Here is a 21,886-nt window from a genome sequence, read left to right as displayed (position 1 = left end):
GGAAAAGGTTTTTATAGTCCATATAATGGCTAGAGTGTTCACATCCAGAATATATAAAGAGGCCCTGTAGCCAGATTTGGCCCTGTGCCCATTTTTGTCAATAAAGTTTTATTGGAACACAGCTATACCCATTTGTTTATATACAGTCTTAGCTGCTTTGATGCCATAAAGGCAGAGTTGAGTAGTTGTAAAGAGACCGTATGGCCTATGAAACTGAAAATGTGTACTATTTGGCCCTTTTCAGAAAAAAACAATTGCCAACCTCTGCTTTAAATAATTAAGAAAATTCAACAATAAATGACAAGGGAGAGTCATTTCACAAAAGAAGGCACCAGATCACTAATAAACATGCAGTGGTGTTTGAGGTTATTTACTTATCAGGGAACTACAGATGAAATGTTAATGAGCTACTACTATATACGTACCATAATGGCCAAAATGAGAAATAAAATACCAGTTATAGAGGATATGGGACAACCGGAATGTTCCTACACTGTTAGGCATGGGAAAATCGGTACAACTATTTTGGAAAACAGCTTGGCAGTATCTCCTAAAGCTAATCATGCACATTCCTTATCACTCAGTAATTCAGCTCCTCAGGTATCTAACCCAAAGAAATGTCTCTGTCAGGCACGTGCAGGAATCTCACAGCAGCACCACACTGGAAAGAAGCCCAGTGTGTGGCCACGTCACTCCACCCGGCAGCATCGGTAACTCTCACAGCCGTGAGGCTGAGTGAAGGAAGCTGAACACAAAAGTACACACTTATGATTCCATTTGTGTAAAGTTCAAAAACAGGCGAAGCAAATCTATGGGGTTAGACGTCAGGACAGTGGTTACCCTTGTCAGGGGAAGAGGGCAGGGATGGGAAAGGGGTGTAAGGGGGTGCTTATGGGGAGCTAAACATGTTGATACAGGTGTGTTCCCTTGCAAAAATTAATTGAGCCATATTAATGCTTCTTTGGGCATTTTTTTCCTGTATAGATTTTATACTTTAATACCAAGTTTACAAAAATATATGCACATATGTATGTATATGTTTATATGTATGTGTATACACACACAAACGCACACATACGCACTCTCATCCTTTCTCATCTTGATGATTGCAGTGGTCTCCTCTCTGGTTCTAGTCCCTTCTCCACCAGCAGACAGAGGGAGTCTCTTGAAACCGAAGTCCATCCCATTCCGCCTGTGCTCCAACCCTCCGTGGCTCCCATCTCACACACACAGCAGAAGCCCACATCTTCACCCCTTACACTTAGTTTTCAGAGAGATAAGTCTCTTCCACATTCCCGAATCCTCAGCTTATCTCATATTTCATTTACCCACTTAGAGTAACAAGTACACATCAGCCAAGTCGGTGTGGGAACACACCCACTGGCTCTTGGTGAGCATACAGCCCACCTGCTGGAGCAGAGGCCTGTGCACACCACCAAGTGGCCGTTGAGCTCTGGGAGTTCATTTTCTGCCCTATCTTCACCAGAGCATTTATCTTCACCAGAGCCCTATCTTCCACCAGAGCCTCTGATCTAACATATGGTTTACCTTACTTAGGGACTGTCTCTGTGTCCTGCCTCCAACCCTATATTAGAAGTTGAGTTCCCAGAGACGTTGTTTTGTTCAGCCATGCAGCCCCAGTACCTAAAACAGTGCCTGGCACATTCTCCACGTGGCTTGTTGGTTACACAGATGAGTGACTCCCCATGGCTCCTGACTTGGTATCCTCCTCATAGGAAGCTCTGGCCAAATGTTTGTTGAGTGACTGTTTTAGTCCCTTCAGGCTGCTATAACAAAATACCAGAAACTGGAGGTTTTAAACAACAGAAATTCGGGCTGGGCGTGGTGGCTCATACCTGTAATCCCAACACTTTGGGAGGCCGAGGCGGGTGGATTACTTGAGGTCAGGAATTCAAGACCAGCCTGGCCAATGTAGTGAAACCCCGTCTCTACAGAAAATACAAAAATTAGCCGAGTGTGGTGGCACATGCCTGTAGTCCCACCTACTTGGGAGGCTGAGGCAGGAGAATCATTTGAACCTGGGAGGCGGAGGCTGCAGTGAGCTGAGATCATACTACTGCACTCCAGCCTGGACGTCAGAGCGAGGCTCCATCTCAAAATAAATAAATAAATAAATAAAATAAGGCCGGCACGGTGGCTCACACCTGTAATCCCAGCACTTTGGGAGGCCGAGGTGGGTGGATCATGAGGTCAGGAGATGGATGGAGACCTTCCTGGCTAACACAGTGAAACCCTGTCTCTACTAAAAATACAAAAAATTATCTGGGCATGGTGAGACATGCTTGTAGTCCCAGCTACTTGGGAGGCTGAGGCAGGAGAATCACTTGAAGCCGGGAGGCGGAGGTTGCAGTGAGCTAAGATCACGCCAGTGCACTCCAGCCAGGGCGACAAAGCGAGACTCTGTCTTAAAAATAATAAAAAATAAATAAAATGAAATAAAGTAAAAACAGAAATGTATTTTGTACAGTTCTAGAGGCTGTGAAGTCCAAGATTAAAGGTGCTGGTAGACTCGGTGCTGGCAAGGGCCTGCTTTCTGCTTCATAGATGGTGCCTTCTTGCTGTGTCCTCCCACGGCAGAAGGGGCGAGCAAGCTCTCTGAGGCCTCTTTTATAAGGGCCTAATCTCATTCATGAGGTCCTTTTCCCCCTGACCTCATCATCTCTCAAAGGCTCTACCTCCTAATACCATTACTTTGGGGGTTAGGATATAACTTATGAATTTTGGAGGGACACCAACATTTAGACTATAGGAATGGGTGAATGATAGAATTCACTTGAGTGAATGATTGAACCATGGGAAGGTGGATGATGGATAGATGGATGGATGGATGAATGGACCACCAATTCCAAGCCTCCTTCCATTCTGGTCCTATTTCAGGAAGTTCCTGTCTTTGAGAAACTTAATAGGCCTGTCCCCATTTTCTAGCCAAGAAGATTGGGTTTCTGTTACCTCCTGTTGGTCTCCCATGTCTCCTCTTGGCTGAAAAGTAGCTCTGTGGGGTCAGGAAGGCTATTAGCCTGTTTTCCAGATGAGGAAGCTGTGGCTGGAAGAGAAGAGACTTGTTCAGGTTACCCCAGCACCAGCCAAACACGCCCGCTCCTGAACCCTGCCTGGGGCTCCTCTCTGTCCCCTGGTCTCCCCTCAGTGTTGCGTTCCCCTTTGTGCTATTGAAAACAGTTGCATCTGGGAGGTGACGTGCAGGGGACACTGACTTCTCACTGTCTTTCAGGGTCACCGGGAGCAAGAAGTCCACTAAGAGGACCAAATCCATCAATGGCTCCCTCTACATCTTCAGGGGTCGAATCAACACTGAAGTCATGGAGGTCGAGAACGTGGAAGATGGGACAGGTAGCCCCTCCCCCAGCCCTGCCTGCGCCCTCCCTGCTCCCTCGCACTCTCTCTGTTTCATTTAAATATATTTTTTTCTTTTATCATGAGATGTAACCTACTTACAGAAAAGTACCCAGAGCACAGATGCATAAAGCGAATATCTGGGTGGTTAGCATTCAAGTTAAGAAATAAAACACTGCACCCCAAATCCTTCCTCCTTGCAATACCTTCTTCCCCCTAAAAGTAACCACTGTCTGAATTTTGTGATGATCATTTTCTTGCTTTTTAAAAACATTTTTATCTCCTAAGCATTTATGACTAAACATTTTAATTAAAATTTCTGTTTTTGAACCTTATATAAGTGGTTATATGATTACATGTGTTTAAGTGGCTTTACATATATGTGATTATATATATATGTGTATATATATATACAACCCACCTGGTCATAAAATGGTCATGACCATTTTACTTAAATCGTCATAAAATATGGTGGCTGGGTGTGGTGGCTCACGCCTGTAATCCTAGCACTTTGAGAGGTTGAGGTGGGCAGACTGCTTGAGCCCAGGAATTTGAGACCAGGCCTGGGCAACATGGAGAAAACCTGTCTCTACAAAAAATACAAAAACTAGCCGGACATGGTGGCATGCAACTGTGGTCCCAGCTACTGGGGAGGCTGAGGTGGGAGGATTGTCTGAACCCAGGAGGTCGAGGCTGCAGTGAGCCATGATTTCACCACTGCACTCCAGCCTGGGCGACAGAGTGACATCTTGTCTCCCCACCCCAAAAATATGGTCTACATTTTTTTAACAAACTGTTTATTTCACTCAGCACCACGTTGGTGGGGTTCATCCATGTCTCTGCACGTAGCTGTTTGCAGCCTGTTGGTTTCCGTTGCTGCAGAGTGTTCCACCACGTGAACGTTCCACGCTTCATGCATTCTTTGGGTGATGGACATTTGGCCTGTTTCCACCGCTCACAGTCACGTACAGTGACGCTGTGAGGGCTCATGTGAGCATCTCCTAGTATGCGTGCTTTTGAGCTTGTCCAGAGCGGGGGTTCTTGCTTGGTTTTGAGCCATAAGCCCCTTTGGCAGTCTCATGAAGCCTGTGGAGCCCTCCTCAGATTCAGGCTTTCGCTTCCCTAGATCATGCTAACCTGTTTGAGAGGTTTTCCAGGTCCCATCCCAGCCAGCGTTGGGTAGGGGTCCCATGTTTAACTTGGCTTGTCAGTCTGGCACTAAAGTTTTAAGTAATCTCAGTGCCCGAGTGAGATGGGAGGAGCCCAGGAAGCATTTTGGGGCTCCAGGTAAGTGTCTCCCCATGAGTCACTGCTGTGTTTGTGCCTAGATGCAAAGTCTTAAAATGAAGTCCTCTGTCATTGAGTGGTTGAGAGGGGTCTTTGTTTGCATAAGATCTTCCTTGTCCACTGGACAAGGATAAGAAGTGAGCGTTTGAAGGGCTGGAAGTCCAGTTCCCCATCCTGATGCAGGCGAGGACCCTGCCCTGTGCTGGGGTGGAAAGGCTTGGTAATGGGGAGTGTTGAGAGTCACGCGGCTGAGTGTCTGCTGTACCTTTGCCTCCTGCCCCCACCAGCGGATTACCACAGCAATGGCTATACCGTCACCAATGGCTGGAAGATCCACAACACGGCCAAGAACAAGTGGTTTGTCTGCATGGCCAAGACGGCGGAGGAAAAGCAGAAGTGGCTGGACGCCATCATCCGCGAGCGGGAGCAGCGCGAGAGTGAGCGGCGGCTTTGGGGGGCTCGCTTGGGACCCCTGAGCTATGCGTGGCTTCTTCTGAGTGGGGGCTGTGTCTAGGGAAGAGGCATAGGGTCCTTTTCAGGAGTATCAGAGCTGCAAGAAGCAGGTATTTGAAGGGACAGGGAGCTCTGGGACTGTTCCAACTTGGTAGTACCTCAGAGGTTGCCCACTAGACAAATGGGGAAACTGAGGCCCAATAGAAGGATCTTCCCCTCAACTTCTGCATATCAGTCAGTGGCTCCTCCCTGCCCGACAGTTCCGAGTCAAACTGTGCATATCATCCCTGGCCTCCCCTGCAACACCTGCTCCCCAAATTCAATAGATCAACAAGTCCCTTTAACTCTGCCTTTCGCATGTATATCATACCCATCCGCTTCTCCTCTCCTCTCCCTACTTCCACCCAAGACAAGCCACCATCCTCTCTCAGGAATATGGGCCCAGTGGGGCCAAATCCATGGATTGTTTGTCTAGAGAAGCTAGACATCTGGATTTTTAGGTGACATTTTCTGATCCTAAATGTTGCATCAACATTTATTAAAATGATATTAGGCCAGATAAACCACTGAACTGGGGGCCTGGTTAGGCAGGGTTGTGACCTCTGAAATTGATCAGGGCTGAGAGTGTGGTCACAACTGGGATGGGGTTCAGGGATGTGGCCTAGCTGAGGCCGATCAGTATCTCCATGGTCTTTGTTGGGCACGTGGGATCATGGGTGGGGGTGTGGCCCAGGTGGGTCTTGGTGGTGAGAATTGGTTGTTGTCCACATCCTGAACTCAGGGCTGGGTTCACAGTGGTCACGAGCATGAATCTGGAACCAACTTCCTGGGTCTAAATTCTGGTTTCACCACTTCCAATTGGGCAACCTTAGGCAGAGAACTGAACTTCTCTGGACCTCAGTTTCTTCATCTGTAAAATGGGGGTAATTATGGCACCTTATTATTATGGGTTTCTCATGAGGAGTACTGTCACATTGTAGGTGCTGTAAAAGCATTTGCTGTTGTCAACATTAGATGGGAGTCAAAATAGAAACATGTGGGCAGAGATTAGGGTCAGGTCCTGTGAGCGCTGGCTGGAAGAATGACCAGGCTTTTATCACTGGGCTGGAATGAAGATCCTGACAAGTTTTCTGATGACCTGTGAATCTGGAGACCCGCCCTCGGGTTGGGGAGGCAACATAGGAAAGTGATTAAGAACATAGCTGTAGAGCTTGATTCCTGGGTTGAAGGCATGACCCCCTGTTATCCCAGGACTTAACCTCTGTGGGTCTCAGCTTTGCTGTCTGTAAAATGGTTGTTTTGAGGTGTCATTGGCAGGTGCCTAGGGCAGTGACAGTCGGTGCCCTCTAGCTGCCGCTGGCGTGGTGGTGGTGGGGGGCAGGTGGGGGGGCAGGTGGCAGGCCGGCTTTCAGGAGCTGTGGGCCTGCCCCTTGTCTCCCCCCGACCCCTCCCTGCCCTGGGTCTGGTGCTCTCTCCAGTGCTGACCGTGCCCCTGTGCAGGCCTGAAGCTGGGCATGGAGCGTGACGCCTACGTCATGATTGCGGAGAAGGGGGAGAAGCTGTACCACATGATGATGAACAAGAAGGTGAACCTCATCAAGGACCGCCGGAGAAAGCTGAGCACTGTCCCCAAGTGCTTTCTTGGCAAGTGAGTGGCCTCACCCTGAACTCGCTGGTTCCCTGGGCTCTCAGCTGGAGGTGGGGCAGATCATCCCCATCCACCCATGCAGCCTGGCCCTGCCCAGGGGCCGTCCTGGCCAGAGCCACAAAAGGACCTGAATCCTCATGGAGCAGCCCTCAGAGGTCAAGAAGGCTAGTGGGGTCCCTGAATCAGGTCTTTCAACCCACTGCCAGACATAAGTTTTCCTCTGTGACCTGGTACACCCATTCATGTAATACATGATTGAAGCTGAGGTTTCACAGAGCTTACTGTGCTTGATCCCACTCTGAGAATATCTGTTTCTATTCTGTTCTATTCCTTCTGTTCTATTCAAGTTGCTTCTTCATTCATTTCAAAATTAATGCTGGCAAGACCCATGACATTGTTTCATAAAGCACTAACGGTTTGAAAAATGCTGCTGTAGCACTTGGGAAAAGAGAAGCCACTCTAGGTATTTCAGGCAGGGAGGTATTGAACACAGGTAATTGATTACAAAGGTGTTTTAAGGGCTGGAAGAATAAAGGTAGGCACCCCCACCCCATTTTTTTTGGCTGGGGCTGCCATAACAAAGTCGCACAAAACTGTGTGGCTTAAGCAACAGAAATGTATTGCTTCACAGTTCTGGAGGCTGGCAGTCCCAGGTCAGGGTGTCGGCAGGGAGGGTGTCTGGTGAGGCCTCTCTTCCTGAGTTCGTGTGAGGGGCAAGGGAAGCTTCTATAACCTTCTCAGTGCTCAGAGCCTCCACTTCCTCTGTTTGGGAAATACAGCCCCATTTTATAACTGGGGTTCAAAGGGGTCAGAACACAGGTGTGATAGGCTGGCTCTTACACTCAGGTCACCTGAGGGTGAGGGCTGGGGCACGGGAGAGGCAGAAGAAATCCAGTCCTTGTAAAATGACCAGGCTGTTTTGAGGCCCTACAACGTGCTAGACACTCCGGAAAGGACAGTGCCAAGGACTTGCAACCTCATGAAACTTGTGGTGCAGCTGGGGAGAGAAGTTTGCCGGCAATGCGGGAACTTTGTTTAGAATGTAAGGACTTAAGCTGCCTCCACTTCCTAAAGCCTTTGCAGAGGCCTAGGGTAAAAGCTGCCGTTTTATCACAGTGTTGCGGACCAGGTGAGAGGTTGCGTGGGCCATGCTTGAGCCAGGATGGTCATTGTGGAGGCAGGGAGCAGTGGCTGTGTTTTGGATAACTTGGAAGGCAACAGCATTTGCTGATGGGGTGGAAAAATAAAGGGAGTTCAGGACTGCGAGGCGCTGGAAAGCTAGAGTTGCTCCTTTGAGAAGGGGAAGAAGACGGTGGGAGGAGCAGGCTGCAGGGGGCAGCGGGAAGCCCGCCAGTGCAGTTGTGGACGGGTTACGGTCAGACTGGTAGACACCCAGGTGGAGATGTGGGCTTGTTGGTTGGATGCAAAATCTTGACTTGGGGAGAAAGGTCTGCACTGGGGACCTACACATGGGATATGGCGTTAAATGGTCTTTACAGCCACAAGATGGCCTGAACTGCGCAAGGGAACCTGAAGGGAGAGAAGAGGCAGGCCTGAGCCCTGGGGCCCGATGATGGCATTGGAAGGAGGAGGGGGCAGAGACCGCTGAGTGGAGCTGCTGGCGAGAAGGTGGTGCTCCTCCGGAAGACATGGGGAGGAAGAGGCAGGGAGGCAGGAGCAGGTCCCTGGGAAGGAGCAGGAGCCCGGTGGAGATTGAAATGCTGATAGACGTTCAGGGTGCAGTATGGATGTTGCGCAGGCCACGGAGGCTGAGTGTGGACTTGGGGACAGCTGAGTGTGGACATGGCCTGAGGTTTGTGGAGGGGCAGCAGGTGGGAGGGTTCAGACCCGCAGGGTGCCTTGGACTCAGTGCCCTGTTGCCCTCAAGGGTCGGGAACTCCAGCTCTGAGCTTCCACGGAGAGGAGAGTTTGGGCCCTGGAGTCCTGCTGGCTGGGGCAGGCGGGGCGGGGCGGGGCAGCCTGGCTGGCCTTTTCAGCCAACTCCTAATCCCACAGGAAAGGAGGTTTTTCTCTCAGGAGGGCCTGCTTCCGGGCCCCCTGGGGCCGGAGAACCTTCCCATCTTCTGCCAAACTGCCCAGTCCGGACCGATGAGACAGCCTGTCTGTGATCAGAACTTCGAGGAGTGTTCTGCCTCCTCAGGAAGGATTAGGGAGATTTCTTTTACTGTCCATTTGAAATGGAGCCAGGATTGCGGCTTGTTTTGTAACTGCAGGTCTGAAAGGGCCAGCCTTTCTGCAGGAGATTGTTCTGATAAACGCTTCTTCCTGCACGCCTTTGCTGTACGCACAGCCCTAGGGTTTGTGATCCTGCTACCCCCGCCAGGGTTCCACTACTGAGTCTTCTTGTCCAAGATGCCGCCCTGGTCCTCTGGGGTGGAAGGACTTGGTAGCCACCGAGATATTGATCAAGCCCTTTGCTGCATGTAATGGCATTCAGCCCTGTCTTTTAATCCCCACACAACACCGTGAAACAGGCACTGCCATTTTCCCCATTTTAAAAGTGAGGAAACTGAGCCACAGAGAGGGGAAGGGTTCTGTACAAGATTACAAAGCCACACTGGTGCTGTCTCCCACTGTACTCTGCCTCGTCTATGCATTTTTATTTCTACTCAGCACATTTTATTTTTCCCTAGCAGTTCCTCTCTCTACATCTCTCTCCACCATTAGGGAACTGCATGAATATAAAAAGTATCTGATTTATCTTTTGGTTTTTAGAGACAGGGTCTCGCTCTGTTGCCCAGGCTGGAGTACAGTGGTGTGATCATAACTCACTGCAGCCTCAAACTCCTGGGCTCAAGCGATCTTCCTGCCTCCTGAGTAGCTGAGACTACAGGTGTGTGCCACTGCGCCAGGCTTCTATAGCAAATTTTTATTTATTTTTTGTACAGATGGGGGTCTTGCTTTGTTGCCCAGGCTGGTCTCAAACCCCTGGCTTCAAGCAATCCTCTCGCCTTGGCTTCCCAAGGTGCTGGGATTACAGGCCTGAACCACTGCACCCGGCCTGATTTGTCTTTATCACCCTCAAGGGTTGGGCTTTGAGTTAGATTTAGACTCAAGTTTTGGTTCTCTCACTTTCTAGCTGTGTGACATTGGGCAAGTTTCTTAACCTCTCTGAGCCTCAGTGAATGATCAGATAAAGGGAGATAATAAAACGTGCCTCTGAGGACTGTCAGAGGATGCAGTGAGAGAACACACGTGACTTGTGCAGCACAGTGCTGGCAGACACGTGGGAATTGTACTGGCTGTGCATGATGAGTGTATGAAGGAGGGGCCTCTTTCTGCCCCGCTCAGAGAAAAAACTCTTAGACGCCACATTTAAAAATCAAGGAAGAAAATCTGTGTATTAATGTGGAGGGTGTCCTGCGGGGGGCATGGCCTGTGCCCTCTGGTATCCTCAGATTAGCAGGGGAGACAAAACAGATTCACTCATTCATTCACCACTCAGTGTTACTGAGTCCCCGCTATGTGCCAGTTGGGAATAGGACAGATGAAGTCCCTGCCCTCATAGAGGTAAGTATCCAGTGGGGGAAATCAGACAACAGAAAAGGAGACAGATAGAAGGGAATTTCAGCCACTTGCTGAATACGCTAAGGAAATACTTAGAGTGAAGTCAGGACAAGAGGAAATGGGGCTAGTTCAGCAGGGTGGGCAGTCAGGACCTCTCAGGGGAAGTGACATTTAACCACCATCTGAAAGACAAGCAAGAGCCAGCCATGAGAGGGTGTGGGGAACGACATTCCTGGCTTAGGAAGCAGTAGGTGCAAAAACCCTGAGGCTGGGGTGAGCTGTGAGTGATGGCGGAACAGCAGGAGGCCATTGTGGCTGGAGGTGAGTGGTCAGAGGGGCAGGAGATGTGGCCCCAGCAGTTAAAGGGGGTCACCTCAGGCAGGGCCTTGGCAAGCAGCTCACATTTCCTTCCTGGTGCTCTGGGAAGCCACTGGAGGAGTCTCGGTAGTGGAGTGAGTTGAGGATGTCACTCGTCACCCTGGCCCGGATTGAGGGTGTTGGTGGAGCTGTCGGAGCTCAGGGTGACCAGGTGTGGCGAGGCGTGTCTGGCAGGGGCCATCAGGAAAAGCTTCTTGGAAAAAGAAGGCCTTGGGTTTCACCCTTGGCATAGATTAGATGCTGTTCGGTTATGGACGTCTGCCAGAGGGAAGGCTCCAAGGTGGAAGGGGCCTTGGTGTCTTGGTCACCTGTCCGCACAGGTGCAGGGTGTTAGCATGCACGAGAGGGTCGGTGAGGATTTGTCCAACATTGTCATCTCCAGGAGGCATCCCTGAGCTGTGGAGTCACAGGGATGGGTATTCCAGTGGGTACCGCCCAGTCCCTACCCTCTTGGAGCCCACGGCCCATGGAGGGATCAGGCAAGGAAAAGGGGATTCTTGTGCTGGGTCATAAGTGGTACCTTGGGCCTGAGCTCAGGCAGCTTTCTTAGGAAGACTGCAGAGACATTTCCCTGTGTATTCCCTGTGCCTCGCCCTGGCCGTGGCCCATGGTAGGCTAAGTAGATGTTTACTGGGTGAATGATTCTAGGAGGAGGTAGGAAGGAAGGAGGGACGAAAGCTGACATATCCTAACTCTCAACTCACCCCACCATCCCTGACTCTCAAACCCCCCATCAAGCTAGATTACCTTCTCCCTGTGTCTCCAGCTCTCCTCACACTGTCCCGAGCTGCGTCTTTCTGGGAGCTTGGACCTAGCTGCCCTTTGCACCCCAGCGCCCCTCCTCACTGGCAGATCACTGGTTTCCTGACCTTACTTCTCAGGGCCTCTCTGCACACTGATCCCCCTGCCCAGAACACTCCCCTGTACCCCAGAGGTGGCTGGCGGTGCCCCACTGACCTGATACAGTTAGCAGACATGTGTTCCTCAGCCCGTGTAGTGCTTTCAGGAAATATTGGACTCAACATGAACATTTAATGATGGGGAGATTTCACAGGAAATGCTGGATTTCCTCACTCGCCTGAGAAGCTGTTAGATGCGTTCATCTTCTAACATAATGGGCCATGATGGGCTACACTGAAGAGTGACTGCCAGCTTTAGACACAGCAGGTGCTGGCTGGTTCCGCACAGTCTCCTCTTGGCCTGTTTGCCTGTTTACAAGTTTGAGACCCCTGCCCTAGAGATGAATTTGATTGGGTTTTTGCATACTGCCTCCCAGCTCAGGATTTCATATGACTAGAAATTTTGCCTGCTAAATCATCCAGAAGGTGACTGAGCGAGCCACTTGCCAGGTGAGCCCTGATGAGGCCCAGAGAGATACAAGGACCAGCCCAGCTTTGCCCACCTCCTTGATCCACCAGAAGGTGGCAAGACCCAATTTGGGCGGAAACATAGGGCAGAGTTGCTGTCCTCTGGGCTGTCTTCTGTCCCAGCACCTGCTGTGGGATACTTCCTGGCCCCTAACCCTGGCCACAGAGTTGCTAATCAGTGCCAGACGTGGCCCCCAATTAGACAGCTGGTGGGCCACCGGACGCCGGGTCTCCAGCTTCCGAGAGTGGGCACTCAAACCTCTGTTCCCCTCCTTCAGCTGCTGGCAACATTCTCCCTGTCTCTGAGTTCCAAGACTTTGAGAATGGAACTGGGGGTGGACAGGACCCAGAACAATCCCTTCCCCACCCAGGGCCCCTGTCCCACAAAGCAGATGCATTTCTTCTGCACCCCACTCTGCCTCCAGCCAGGGCATTCTGAATGCTCCCGCACACACCGCTACCTACACACCCAGGCAGGTCTTTGCTCTGCCAAACGCTAGGAAGCTAAAAATAGCCCTGCCCCCCTCTGGCCCTGTAATTGGAGGCAGGACAGCTGGTTTCGATAAGCAGGGTGCTCAGGCTCTGGCCAGCTGCCACCTGCTTTCATTGAACACAGATTGCCTCGGCGGAAACAGTCCCATTCCAGGCTCTCCCTTTTCCTGCTGAGTTTTTGAGTGGATTGAGCTCTGGGCTGAACCTGAGAAGCACCCGCAAGAACTAGGACCCGGGGCACTGGCTGAGCCTCTCCCCACCGGGCAGTCATGTGGGAACTGGAAAAGCTGCCTATCTTCCTCTGGCCTGGGAGCACTTCTGTCTCCCCGAGAGCTTCCTGCTGACCTCAGAACATTGCTTTCTTTTTCTTTTTTTTTTTGAGACGGAGTCTTGCTCTGTCGCCCAGGCTGGAGTGCAGTGGCTCAATCTCGGCTCACTGCAAGCTCCGCCTCCTGGGTTCACGCCATTCTCCTGCCTCAGCCTTACCAGTAGCTGGGACTACAGGCGCCCGCCACCACGCCTGGCTAATTTTTGTGTTTTTAGTAGAGACAGGGTTTCACCTTGTTAGCCAGGATGGTCTCGATCTCCTGACCTCGTGATCTGCCCGCCTTGGCCTCCCAAAGTGCTGGGATTACAGGCGTGAGCCACCGCGCCTGTCCCAGAACATTCCTTTCTGTTGGATGGTTCGTTCCTTCATTTGTTCCATAAATGATCATTGAGTCCCGCTCTGCATCAGGCCCTCTGGTAGGTGCTGGGATAGTGCCATGAATAAGACAGAGAAAACGTTCTGTTCATGTCATTCCATTCTGGTTGGGGGAGATGGCCAATAAATACATGAAATAAATCTGTAAACAAGACCACTTCAGACAGTGAAAAGTGCGAAAAAGGAAGCAACACAGAGATGTGATGGATGGGATAGGGGTCGGGGACCATTTTAAATGAGGTAGTCAGAGAAGGCTTCTCTGAGGAGGTGATGTTTGTGCTGAGACCTGAAGGATGAGAAGGAACAGTTGCATGAAGAGCTGAGGAAGGGCGTTTCCAGGCAGAAGGAACAGCAAGTGCAACAGCCCCGAGGCAGGGAGGAGTCTGGTATTTTTGAATAAGGGAAAGATGGTAGGTGTGGCTAAGGCGTAACTAGTGAGAGGTATTGGGGGTGAGATCAGTCAGGGTGGGAGCGGGTCATGCTGGGCCTTGTTTATGTCCATGTGGGAAGAGTTGGGATTTTTTTCTGAATAATGAGCCTGTGGGAGGCTTTTGAATATGGAAATGACATGGTTTCATCACTGTTAGCGCTCCTGACTCCCCACCATCATCTTTCTGGCCCCCCTATTATTTCTTCCTGCATGTTTGTCCATTCCCTCTGTTCATCTGTCCAGCCACCACCCCATCCAGCCATCTGTGATCCATCCCTGACCCATCCACCCATCTACTCGCTCTCTTCTTCATCCACCCCATATCAAGTCATCTGTCTGTTCAATCGTCCACTTACCCACTTACCTACCTGCCCATGTGCTGGGTGTCTGTCTGGCCAGACATCCATCCATCCATCCATCCATCCATCCATCCATCCAGTAATCCGTCTATCTAGTCACTCATTCACCAACCTGCCTACCCAGCCTCCCTCCCTCCTTCTCTCCCTCCCATCCATCCATCCATCTATCCATCCATCCATGCATCCATCCAGTGAGCCTGAGGCAGACCTGGAATCTGGTCACACTTCTCTCTGCTATTGGTAATAAGAGAAGCGTGAAGCCTCAGTACAACCCCAAGGGCTATAGACTCCTAAGCTCGGCTTCCCTGTGGGAAGGTCTAGCTGTCATTCCCAGGGGTGGTTGTGGCCAGGCCAGCTTAGTGCTTGTCCCTGTGATCCCAGCATTGGGGAAATCCTCTCAACCACATACTGTGTTCCTGGCAGTGAGTTCGTTGCCTGGCTCCTAGAAATTGGCGAAATCAGCAAGACGGAAGAAGGAGTCAACTTGGGCCAAGCCCTGTTGGAGAATGGCATCATCCACCATGGTGAGTGGAGGACTGGGCCCAGCTGGGCCAAGGGGTAGGAACAGGTCCGACCCCAACTGTGCCACGTTTCCAATAACTCAGGCGGCTCCTACCCTTTCGTGCAGCCACCTTGTTTTCTGGGCACAGTGTGGCCCACAGGAACGTGGATGCCCTTGTAAAATTGCCTCTTAGGCACCAGCAAATCAGGGACACCTCAAAAAGCTGGGGACAGGGGAGTAGAATCTTTTATCTGTCCTTTCAAGAAATGTCAAGAACCTTTTGGTTAAGTTTTAGTTATTCAGCAAATATTTATTGAGTGCCTATAATGTGGCAGGCACTGTTCACACCACAGAATGGGAGGAGGACGTGCCTGTCATCATGGAGCCGATCTTGTAGTTGGAGGGGACGATAAGATCTTTACAAAGCAAGATAGTAAAACATGATAGGTGCTAGGGAAGGAGGGTAAAGAGTGTGGTGTTGGGGTTCACATTTGAATAGGGGAGATGGGGAAGGCCTCATTGAGAAGGTGACATTGGAACCAGGACCTGAGCCACCAGTGAGGGAGGGACCCAGGTGGGCAGCATGGTTCCAGGCAGAGGGAACAGCCAGTGCAAAGTCCTCAGGCAGAGTCTAAGTGGGTTGTGCAGAGAATAGCAGGGAGGGAGTGTGGCTGCCTCAGAGTGAGGAGGGGGCATGGTAGGAGACGAGGTCAGAGGGCACAGGACTGATGGGAGAGTCCAGGAGGTGAGAGCAGATCCTATAGAAAATCGTAGGGTCTTTGGCTTTTACTCTGAGTGAGCTGTGAAGCTGTTGCTGACCTCTGCATAGAGGAAACTCCTGCTCGGATGAACATGTTAACAGAGTCCCTCTGGCTGCCCTGTGGAGACTGTTGGGACCAAGGGTGACAGCAGGGAGCCCAGCAGAGAGGCTGCTGTGATAGTCCAGGTGGGAGGCGGAGGCGGTTCGGGCCAGTGTAGGAGTGAGGTGATTGATATCTTGAGGGTTAGGGCCTTATAGGCATTGCTAATGGATCTGAAGCATCAAGGATGACTTTGTGGGATAGAGATGGTTCCCTAAATCTCAGCAGTGTGGTCTCAGGCCCCAGCACGCTTGTCCCCACCCATTCATTGGTGATCTAGATCCAAGGACATGCTCAGCCAGAGGGGTCCCAGTGCAGGCTGGATCAGGGGCATTTCTGGGTCCCTCAGCCCTGCAGATGCCCCATCCCAAGCTGTGAGTCTCAGCAAAGGCCCTGCACGTAGCAGGAGGATGGGGTATCCTCATGTGCAAAATGGGGAAGTCATAGCACCCACCTCGTGGGGTTTCGGTGAAACTGCCCAGCATAAAGCCTGGCCAGCAGTGAAGGCTGAGGCTGGTGGGTGTGGCTGGGAGGGGCCGAGGGTGCGTGGCCCGCTGTGAAGGCTGATGCTGGTAGGCGTGGCCGGGAGGGGCCGAGGGGGCGTGGCCGATAGAGTGAAGGCTGATGCTGGTGGGCGTGGCCAGGAGGGGCCGAGGGGGCGTGCCCGGCCTCACAGGTCCTCCTGTCTCTCCAGTTTCCGACAAGCACCAGTTCAAGAATGAACAGGTGATGTATCGTTTCCGCTACGACGATGGCACCTACAAGGCCCGAAGTGAGCTGGAGGATATCATGTCCAAGGTAGGGGCCCTCCGCCCCCATGACCCTGACTCAGCTGGCCTCATTTACCTCCACCCCGAGTTCGCCTCGGAGCAGGACTGTGCCCCTTGGCTTGTTTGCCGCCTCCACTGGCCCCACCTCACCCCTGCCCTCATCACCCTGCCCTGCCCCGTCCTGGAAGCCATCTCTCCCATCAGCCTGGATTTGGAGGCTCATGAAGGATGTGGCCTGATCCCAGAATTCCTCCCCTTTTTTCTTTCAGGGTGTGAGGCTTTACTGCCGTCTTCACAGCCTCTACACCCCGGTGATCAAGTAAGTTACTCTTTCCAAGCTCCACTTTCAGCTCTACCTCTTCACAGCTGTGTGGCCTTGGGCCGGCAACTTAACCTCTCAGAACCGCAGTCTCCTTCTCCATTAAATGGGGCTTGCAATGGCACCTATCCTTTAGGTTTGTCATTAGGATTAAGTGAATTAAATTATGGGAAGCACTGCAGTGCAGTGATGCAGGGTATCAGTTCTGGAGCCAGACAGACTGAACTTGAACCTGCCTCCTAGTTAGCAGCTGTGTGACCTTGGGCAGAGTTACTTAACCTCTCTGTGCCTCAACTGTTTCCTCTGTGAAATGGGGATAATAATGGGCTCCACCTCAGGGCCTTTGTGCCTGCTGTTCCCTCTGCTCAGAATGCTTTTCCTCTGCATACCTTCATGTTCGTTCCCTCACTTCCTTCAAATGCCTGCATATCACAGGGGTCTTCCCTGCCCACCTTCATAAAGTGTCACCAACCTGGTACTTTATGTCCTCTGTGTTAGTCTGTTTTCATGCTGCTGATAGACATACCCAAGACTGGGTAATTTATGAAGAAAAAGAGGTTTAATGGATTCACAGTCCCACGTGGCTGGGGAGGCCTCTCAGTCATGGAGGTATGTGAAAGGCACGTCTTCCATGGCAGACAAAAGGAAAATGACAGCCAAGTGAAAGGGGTTTCCTCTTATGAAACCATCAGATCTTGTGAGACTTACTACCACAGGAACAGTATGGGGGATCTGCCCCCACGATTCAGTTGTTTCCCACTGGGTCCCTCCCACAATATGTGGGAATTATGAGAGCTGCAATTCAAGATGAGATTTGGGTGGGGACACAGTCAAACCATATCAGCTCCCTTTCTTCACTTTAATTTTCTTCTTCTTTCTTCTTCCTTCTTCCTCCTCCTCCTCCTCCTCCTCCTCCTCCTTCTCCTCCTCCTTTTTTCTTTCTTCTTTCTTCTTGGTTTTTTTTTTTTTTTTTTTTTTTGACAGGATCTTGCTCCCCAGGCTGGAATGCAGTGGTGCAATCACAGCTCACTGCAGCCTCAACCTCCGGGCTCAGGCAGTCCTCCCACCTGAGCCTCCCAGGTAGCTGGGACTACAGGCATGCACCACCATGCCTAGCTAATTTTTTTTTTTTTTTTGGAGACAGAGCCTTGTTCTGTCCCCCAGGTTGGAGTGCAGTGGTGCAATCTTGGCTCACTGCAACCCCCACCTCCCGGGTTCAAGCAATTCTCATGCCTCAGCTGCGTGAGTGGCTGGGATTACAGGTGCCTGCCACCAGGTCTGGCTAATTTTTGTATTTTTAGTAGAGATGGGGTTTTGCCATGTTGACCAGGCTAGTCTCGAACTCCTGACTTGAAGTCATCCACCTGCCTTGGCCTCCCAAAGTGCTGAAATTACAGGTGTGAACCACTGCACCTGACACATATATATATAAATATATGTGTATATATATATAAAAATATATATATACATACATATATATATATGTATATATATATTTTTTGAAATGGAGTCTTGCTCTGTTGCCCAGGCTGGAGTGCAGTGGCGTGATCTTGGCTCACTGCAAACTCTGCCTCCTGAATTCAAGCGATTCTCCTACCTCAGCCTCCCAAGTAGCTGGGATTACAGGCGTGCACCACCATGCCTGGGTAATTTCCTTATTGTTAGTAGAGATGGGGTTTTACCATGTTGTCCAGGCTGGTCTCGAACTCCTGATCTCAAGTGATCTGCCTGCCTCAGTCTCCCAGAGTGCTGGGATTACAGGTGTGAGCCCCTGTGCCTGGCCTAATTGATTGAAATTTAAATTAAAATGGCTACCTATTGGAGAGTGGAGGCCTAGGGACTCAGTAAAAGCTTGTCAGTGAATGTTGAAAGATGATTAACTTCTTTTGCTTCTGTTTCTGCATCTGTTAAGTGGACAAAGAATAGCTCTCACCTCTTGGGTTGTTGTGAGGATTAAATTCACGGAAGGTGCTTTGAATGGCTCTTGGCATTGTATAATGAACGCCAGTGATTGGTTATTCTCTTTACCACAAAGCTCATGGTTGTGGATGAAGGGAGAGAGGGTGACTTGATTCTTACCCAGCTGCAGATTTTTCTGTCCCTCTGACCTGATAGCTCTTATCACCTCTCAGAAGAGTGGAGAGGAAGGACCATTTCCTGGCATTTGCTGGCCCCATGGGAGGTCAGGCCCTGGGAACCACTTCCATCTGCCATCCTGCCTCAGCCCTCCTGGGCTTCTCTGCTGCTGCTCTTATGCAAGCCCTGGAAGGCAGGCGGGGCTCCTCTGCCAGCCTCAAAGAAGGGAGCGGCTGGGGAAGGTAGCAGACACCCACCAACTGCACGCGGGGCCTGTCCGACCCCCCCCAAGTCCTAAAGCCTGAGATAAATCCTCCAACAAGACTTTATCAGCCTTGACATGGACTGGCCACAGAAGCTCGTTTTTCTCAGCTTCAGAGGCTGAGAAGTTGTTGCAGTTTGGCTGCAAGGTTAGCGGAACCCATGGGACCCAGGCTCGGCAGGGATTCAGATGCTGTCACAGGCCAGGGCAGTTACCTCAGGAAAGAACCGTGAAACTCACAGGCTTGTGCGCTGCTCGGCCCTCATAGACCACACCAGCCCCTTGCAGGGGCTTTCCATGTCGGTTTGGTTTAAACACATCAATGCCAAGCACAGAACAAAAGGAAAAAAGGAAAGGAAAGAATGGAGGGTCTCCCCTGCCACTCTGTGAGAGTCAACATGGCTCCCCAGCCTCAGCGCCGGTGGTATCTTAACCAGGATAAGTCTCTGTTGGGGGCTGTCCTGGCTTTGTAGGATCTTCAGCAGCATCCCCGGCCTCTGCACACACACGGGATGCCAGCAGCACCCCTGCCCGAGCCCCTCCAGGTCATGACAGCCAAAAATGTCTCCAGACATACCCTGAGGGCGAAATCACCCCCAGCTGAGATCGCCTGGGCTAGAGACAGAAAGTTTCCGGAGCCCTGCAGCTGCTGCCTCCTGCCTCCCACTCTGTAGGTGGAAGGAGGCCTGGTTTGGAACAGCCCTGCCCTCGGTCACACTGCAAGTGACATGTGAAGTCTGGGCTGAGACTCGGACCCCTGCCCAGTGCCTAGAGAATCTGGAGATCCTTGATTCGTGGGCACGTATAGCAAGGAAGTCGGGACCACCCCCACCTCTGTCCTCCCCACCCTGCCCTGCTCACTGTGCGCTCACCTTCTCCACAGAGACCGTGATTACCACCTGAAGACCTACAAGTCGGTACTTCCCGGGAGCAAGCTGGTGGACTGGCTGCTGGCTCAGGTGAGGGCCTCCTCAAGGGTGTGTGACCAGCGTTCTGCTTTGTCTGTCAGTGTGGGGCTTTTTGTTTTGTTTAAAAATTTTCTGTTACTGCTTTTAATTGTGGCAAACTGCACAGAACATAAAATTTACCACCTTGATCTTTTTTTTTTTCTTGAGACAGTCTTGCTCTGGCACCTAGGCTGGAGTGCAGTAGTGCAGTCTTAGCTCACTGCAACCTCTGCCTCCCAGGTTCAAGCAATTCTCCTACCTCAGCCTCCCAAGTAGCTGATATTACAGGCGCACGCCACCACACTCAGCTAATTTTTGTATTTTTAGAGAGACGGGGTTTCACCATGTTGGCCAGGCTGGTCTCGAACTCCTGACCTCGTCATCTGCCCGCCTTGGTCTCCCAAAGTGCTGGGATTACAGGCATGAGCCACCACGCCCGGCCATCTTGATCATTTTTAAGTGGATCGTTCATTGGCATTAAATTCATTGATAACGTTGTGCAAGCGTCACCACCACCCATCCACGGAGCTCTTTTAATCTTCCCACGCTGAAGTTCTGTTCCCATTCAACTCCCTACCCCCCCTCCTCCAGTCCTGATGCGTACTGTTCTACTTTCTGTCTCTATGAACTTGACTACTCTGTTGACCTCATATCAGTGGAATTGTACAGTATTTGTCCTTTCATGCCTGGCTCATTTTACTTAGCATTCGTCCTAAAGGCTCATCCACGTTGTAGCGTATGTTGGAATCTCCTTCCTTTTTCAGGTTGAATAATATTCCATTGATTGTATGTTAGTCCATTTGTGCTACTGTAACAAAATACCTGAGACTGGGTAATTTATAAAGAACAGAAACTTGCTTCTCACAGTTCGGGAGGTTGGGAGTTCCAGACCAAGGTGCCGGCAGGTTTGGCGTCTGTCAAAGGCTGCCGTCTGCTTCCAAGATGCTACCTTGCTGCTGTGTCCTCCCGTGGGGAAAGGGATGGGAGGGGCAGACTCCCTGCCTCACACCCATTTCTAAGGGATGCCTAATGCCCTCCTGACTCAGTCCCCTCCTCATGGCCATACCTCTCAATACTGTTGCATTGGGGATCACGTTTCAACATGAATTTTGGAAGGGGCAAAAACCATTTAAACCGTAGCAGTATGTCTGTACCACATTTTGTTTATCCATTCATCCCTCAGTAGACCCCGGCATTGCTTCCACGCTAGGGCTTTCTTTCAGTTTTAAAACTGGGATGGTCTTGGGCAAACTAGGCCAAGATGGTTTTATCCTGGTACCAAACTGGAGCCTCTGTTTGGAGTTGGCCAGGTTATTCCTTTCAAAAAAGTTCCCAGTGGGTAAGGGCTGACCAGAAGCTTAGAAAATCTATGCGTCAATTTTGGTGCAATATCCCAAAGGTGTTTGCTCCCTTCAGGTGCCGCATACAGGCCTGTTGCCTGTCTCTTCTCCTTTATTGCTCAGGATCATGGATGCTTACCTGGATAAGGCCCCAGCAGGCATTGTGCGTTATCCTATTGGGTCCTCTAACCTACTTGCAGATGGGGAACTGGGCCCAGAGAGGCAAAGTGCCTGGTCCAAGGGTGCACAGCTTCATGGTGGCGAAGCTGGGACTCACCCACTGTGCCTCGGTTCTGTGAAGGTTTCAGGGAGTCCTCAAGAATGTCCATTCGTGGTCTGTAAAAAGAACACATTGGCTCCCAAAGATGAGAAGAAACCTGTGAAATAAAAATGGATAAATGTTTAAACATCTACAGAGTGCAGCTTTATGTTGGCCTCAATTGTTAAATTAAGCATTCGTAAAAACTTCATTCGAAAACAATTTGCTGACTGGATTTTCTCGTGTTGCACAAATTCCCGATATGTCTGATAAATCACAGCCAATTTTTAAAGTGAATGTTTTTCGGCACCAAATAACTTCAAAAGAAAGTTGAGAAACATCCTTGAAAATAAGTTGTCTAGCCCAAAGAGTATATCAAATGTGAAATATGGGTACATTTTAATATGTTTGCTATGCTGCGGGACCCTGTGTCCTGAGAGGTCTTGAAATATCTGGATTTGAATTCCAGTTTGCATGTCCGTGAAGCACAGAGCTGCTAACCATTGTACTGCACTCCCCAGCCCTCCTGAGAAT

The 21,886-nt window shown here is 50.7% G+C and overlaps 1 protein-coding gene across 5 annotated transcripts in view; it reads left to right on the top strand.

The window, feature by feature from the left end:
• The window catches only part of PREX1 (phosphatidylinositol-3,4,5-trisphosphate dependent Rac exchange factor 1), a 203,428-nt gene that overhangs the window by 132,214 nt on the left and 49,328 nt on the right, over nt 1-21,886 (top strand). For all 5 annotated transcript variants that reach the window (XM_031656828.1, XM_031656830.1, XM_031656831.1 and 2 more), the window contains 7 exons: nt 3,251-3,369; nt 4,947-5,096; nt 6,613-6,760; nt 14,441-14,541; nt 16,074-16,177; nt 16,419-16,468; nt 19,690-19,765. In XM_031656828.1, the coding sequence (XP_031512688.1) occupies nt 3,251-3,369; nt 4,947-5,096; nt 6,613-6,760; nt 14,441-14,541; nt 16,074-16,177; nt 16,419-16,468; nt 19,690-19,765 (748 nt within the window). The remainder of the gene's footprint in view (nt 1-3,250; nt 3,370-4,946; nt 5,097-6,612; nt 6,761-14,440; nt 14,542-16,073; nt 16,178-16,418; nt 16,469-19,689; nt 19,766-21,886) is intronic.

Source organism: Papio anubis, chromosome 16 (assembly GCF_008728515.1).
Source record: "Papio anubis isolate 15944 chromosome 16, Panubis1.0, whole genome shotgun sequence".
Taxonomy (NCBI): Eukaryota; Metazoa; Chordata; class Mammalia; order Primates; family Cercopithecidae; genus Papio; species Papio anubis.
The sequence above is the reverse complement of the archived record's forward strand: the minus strand, read 5'-3'. Positions and strand labels throughout refer to the sequence as shown.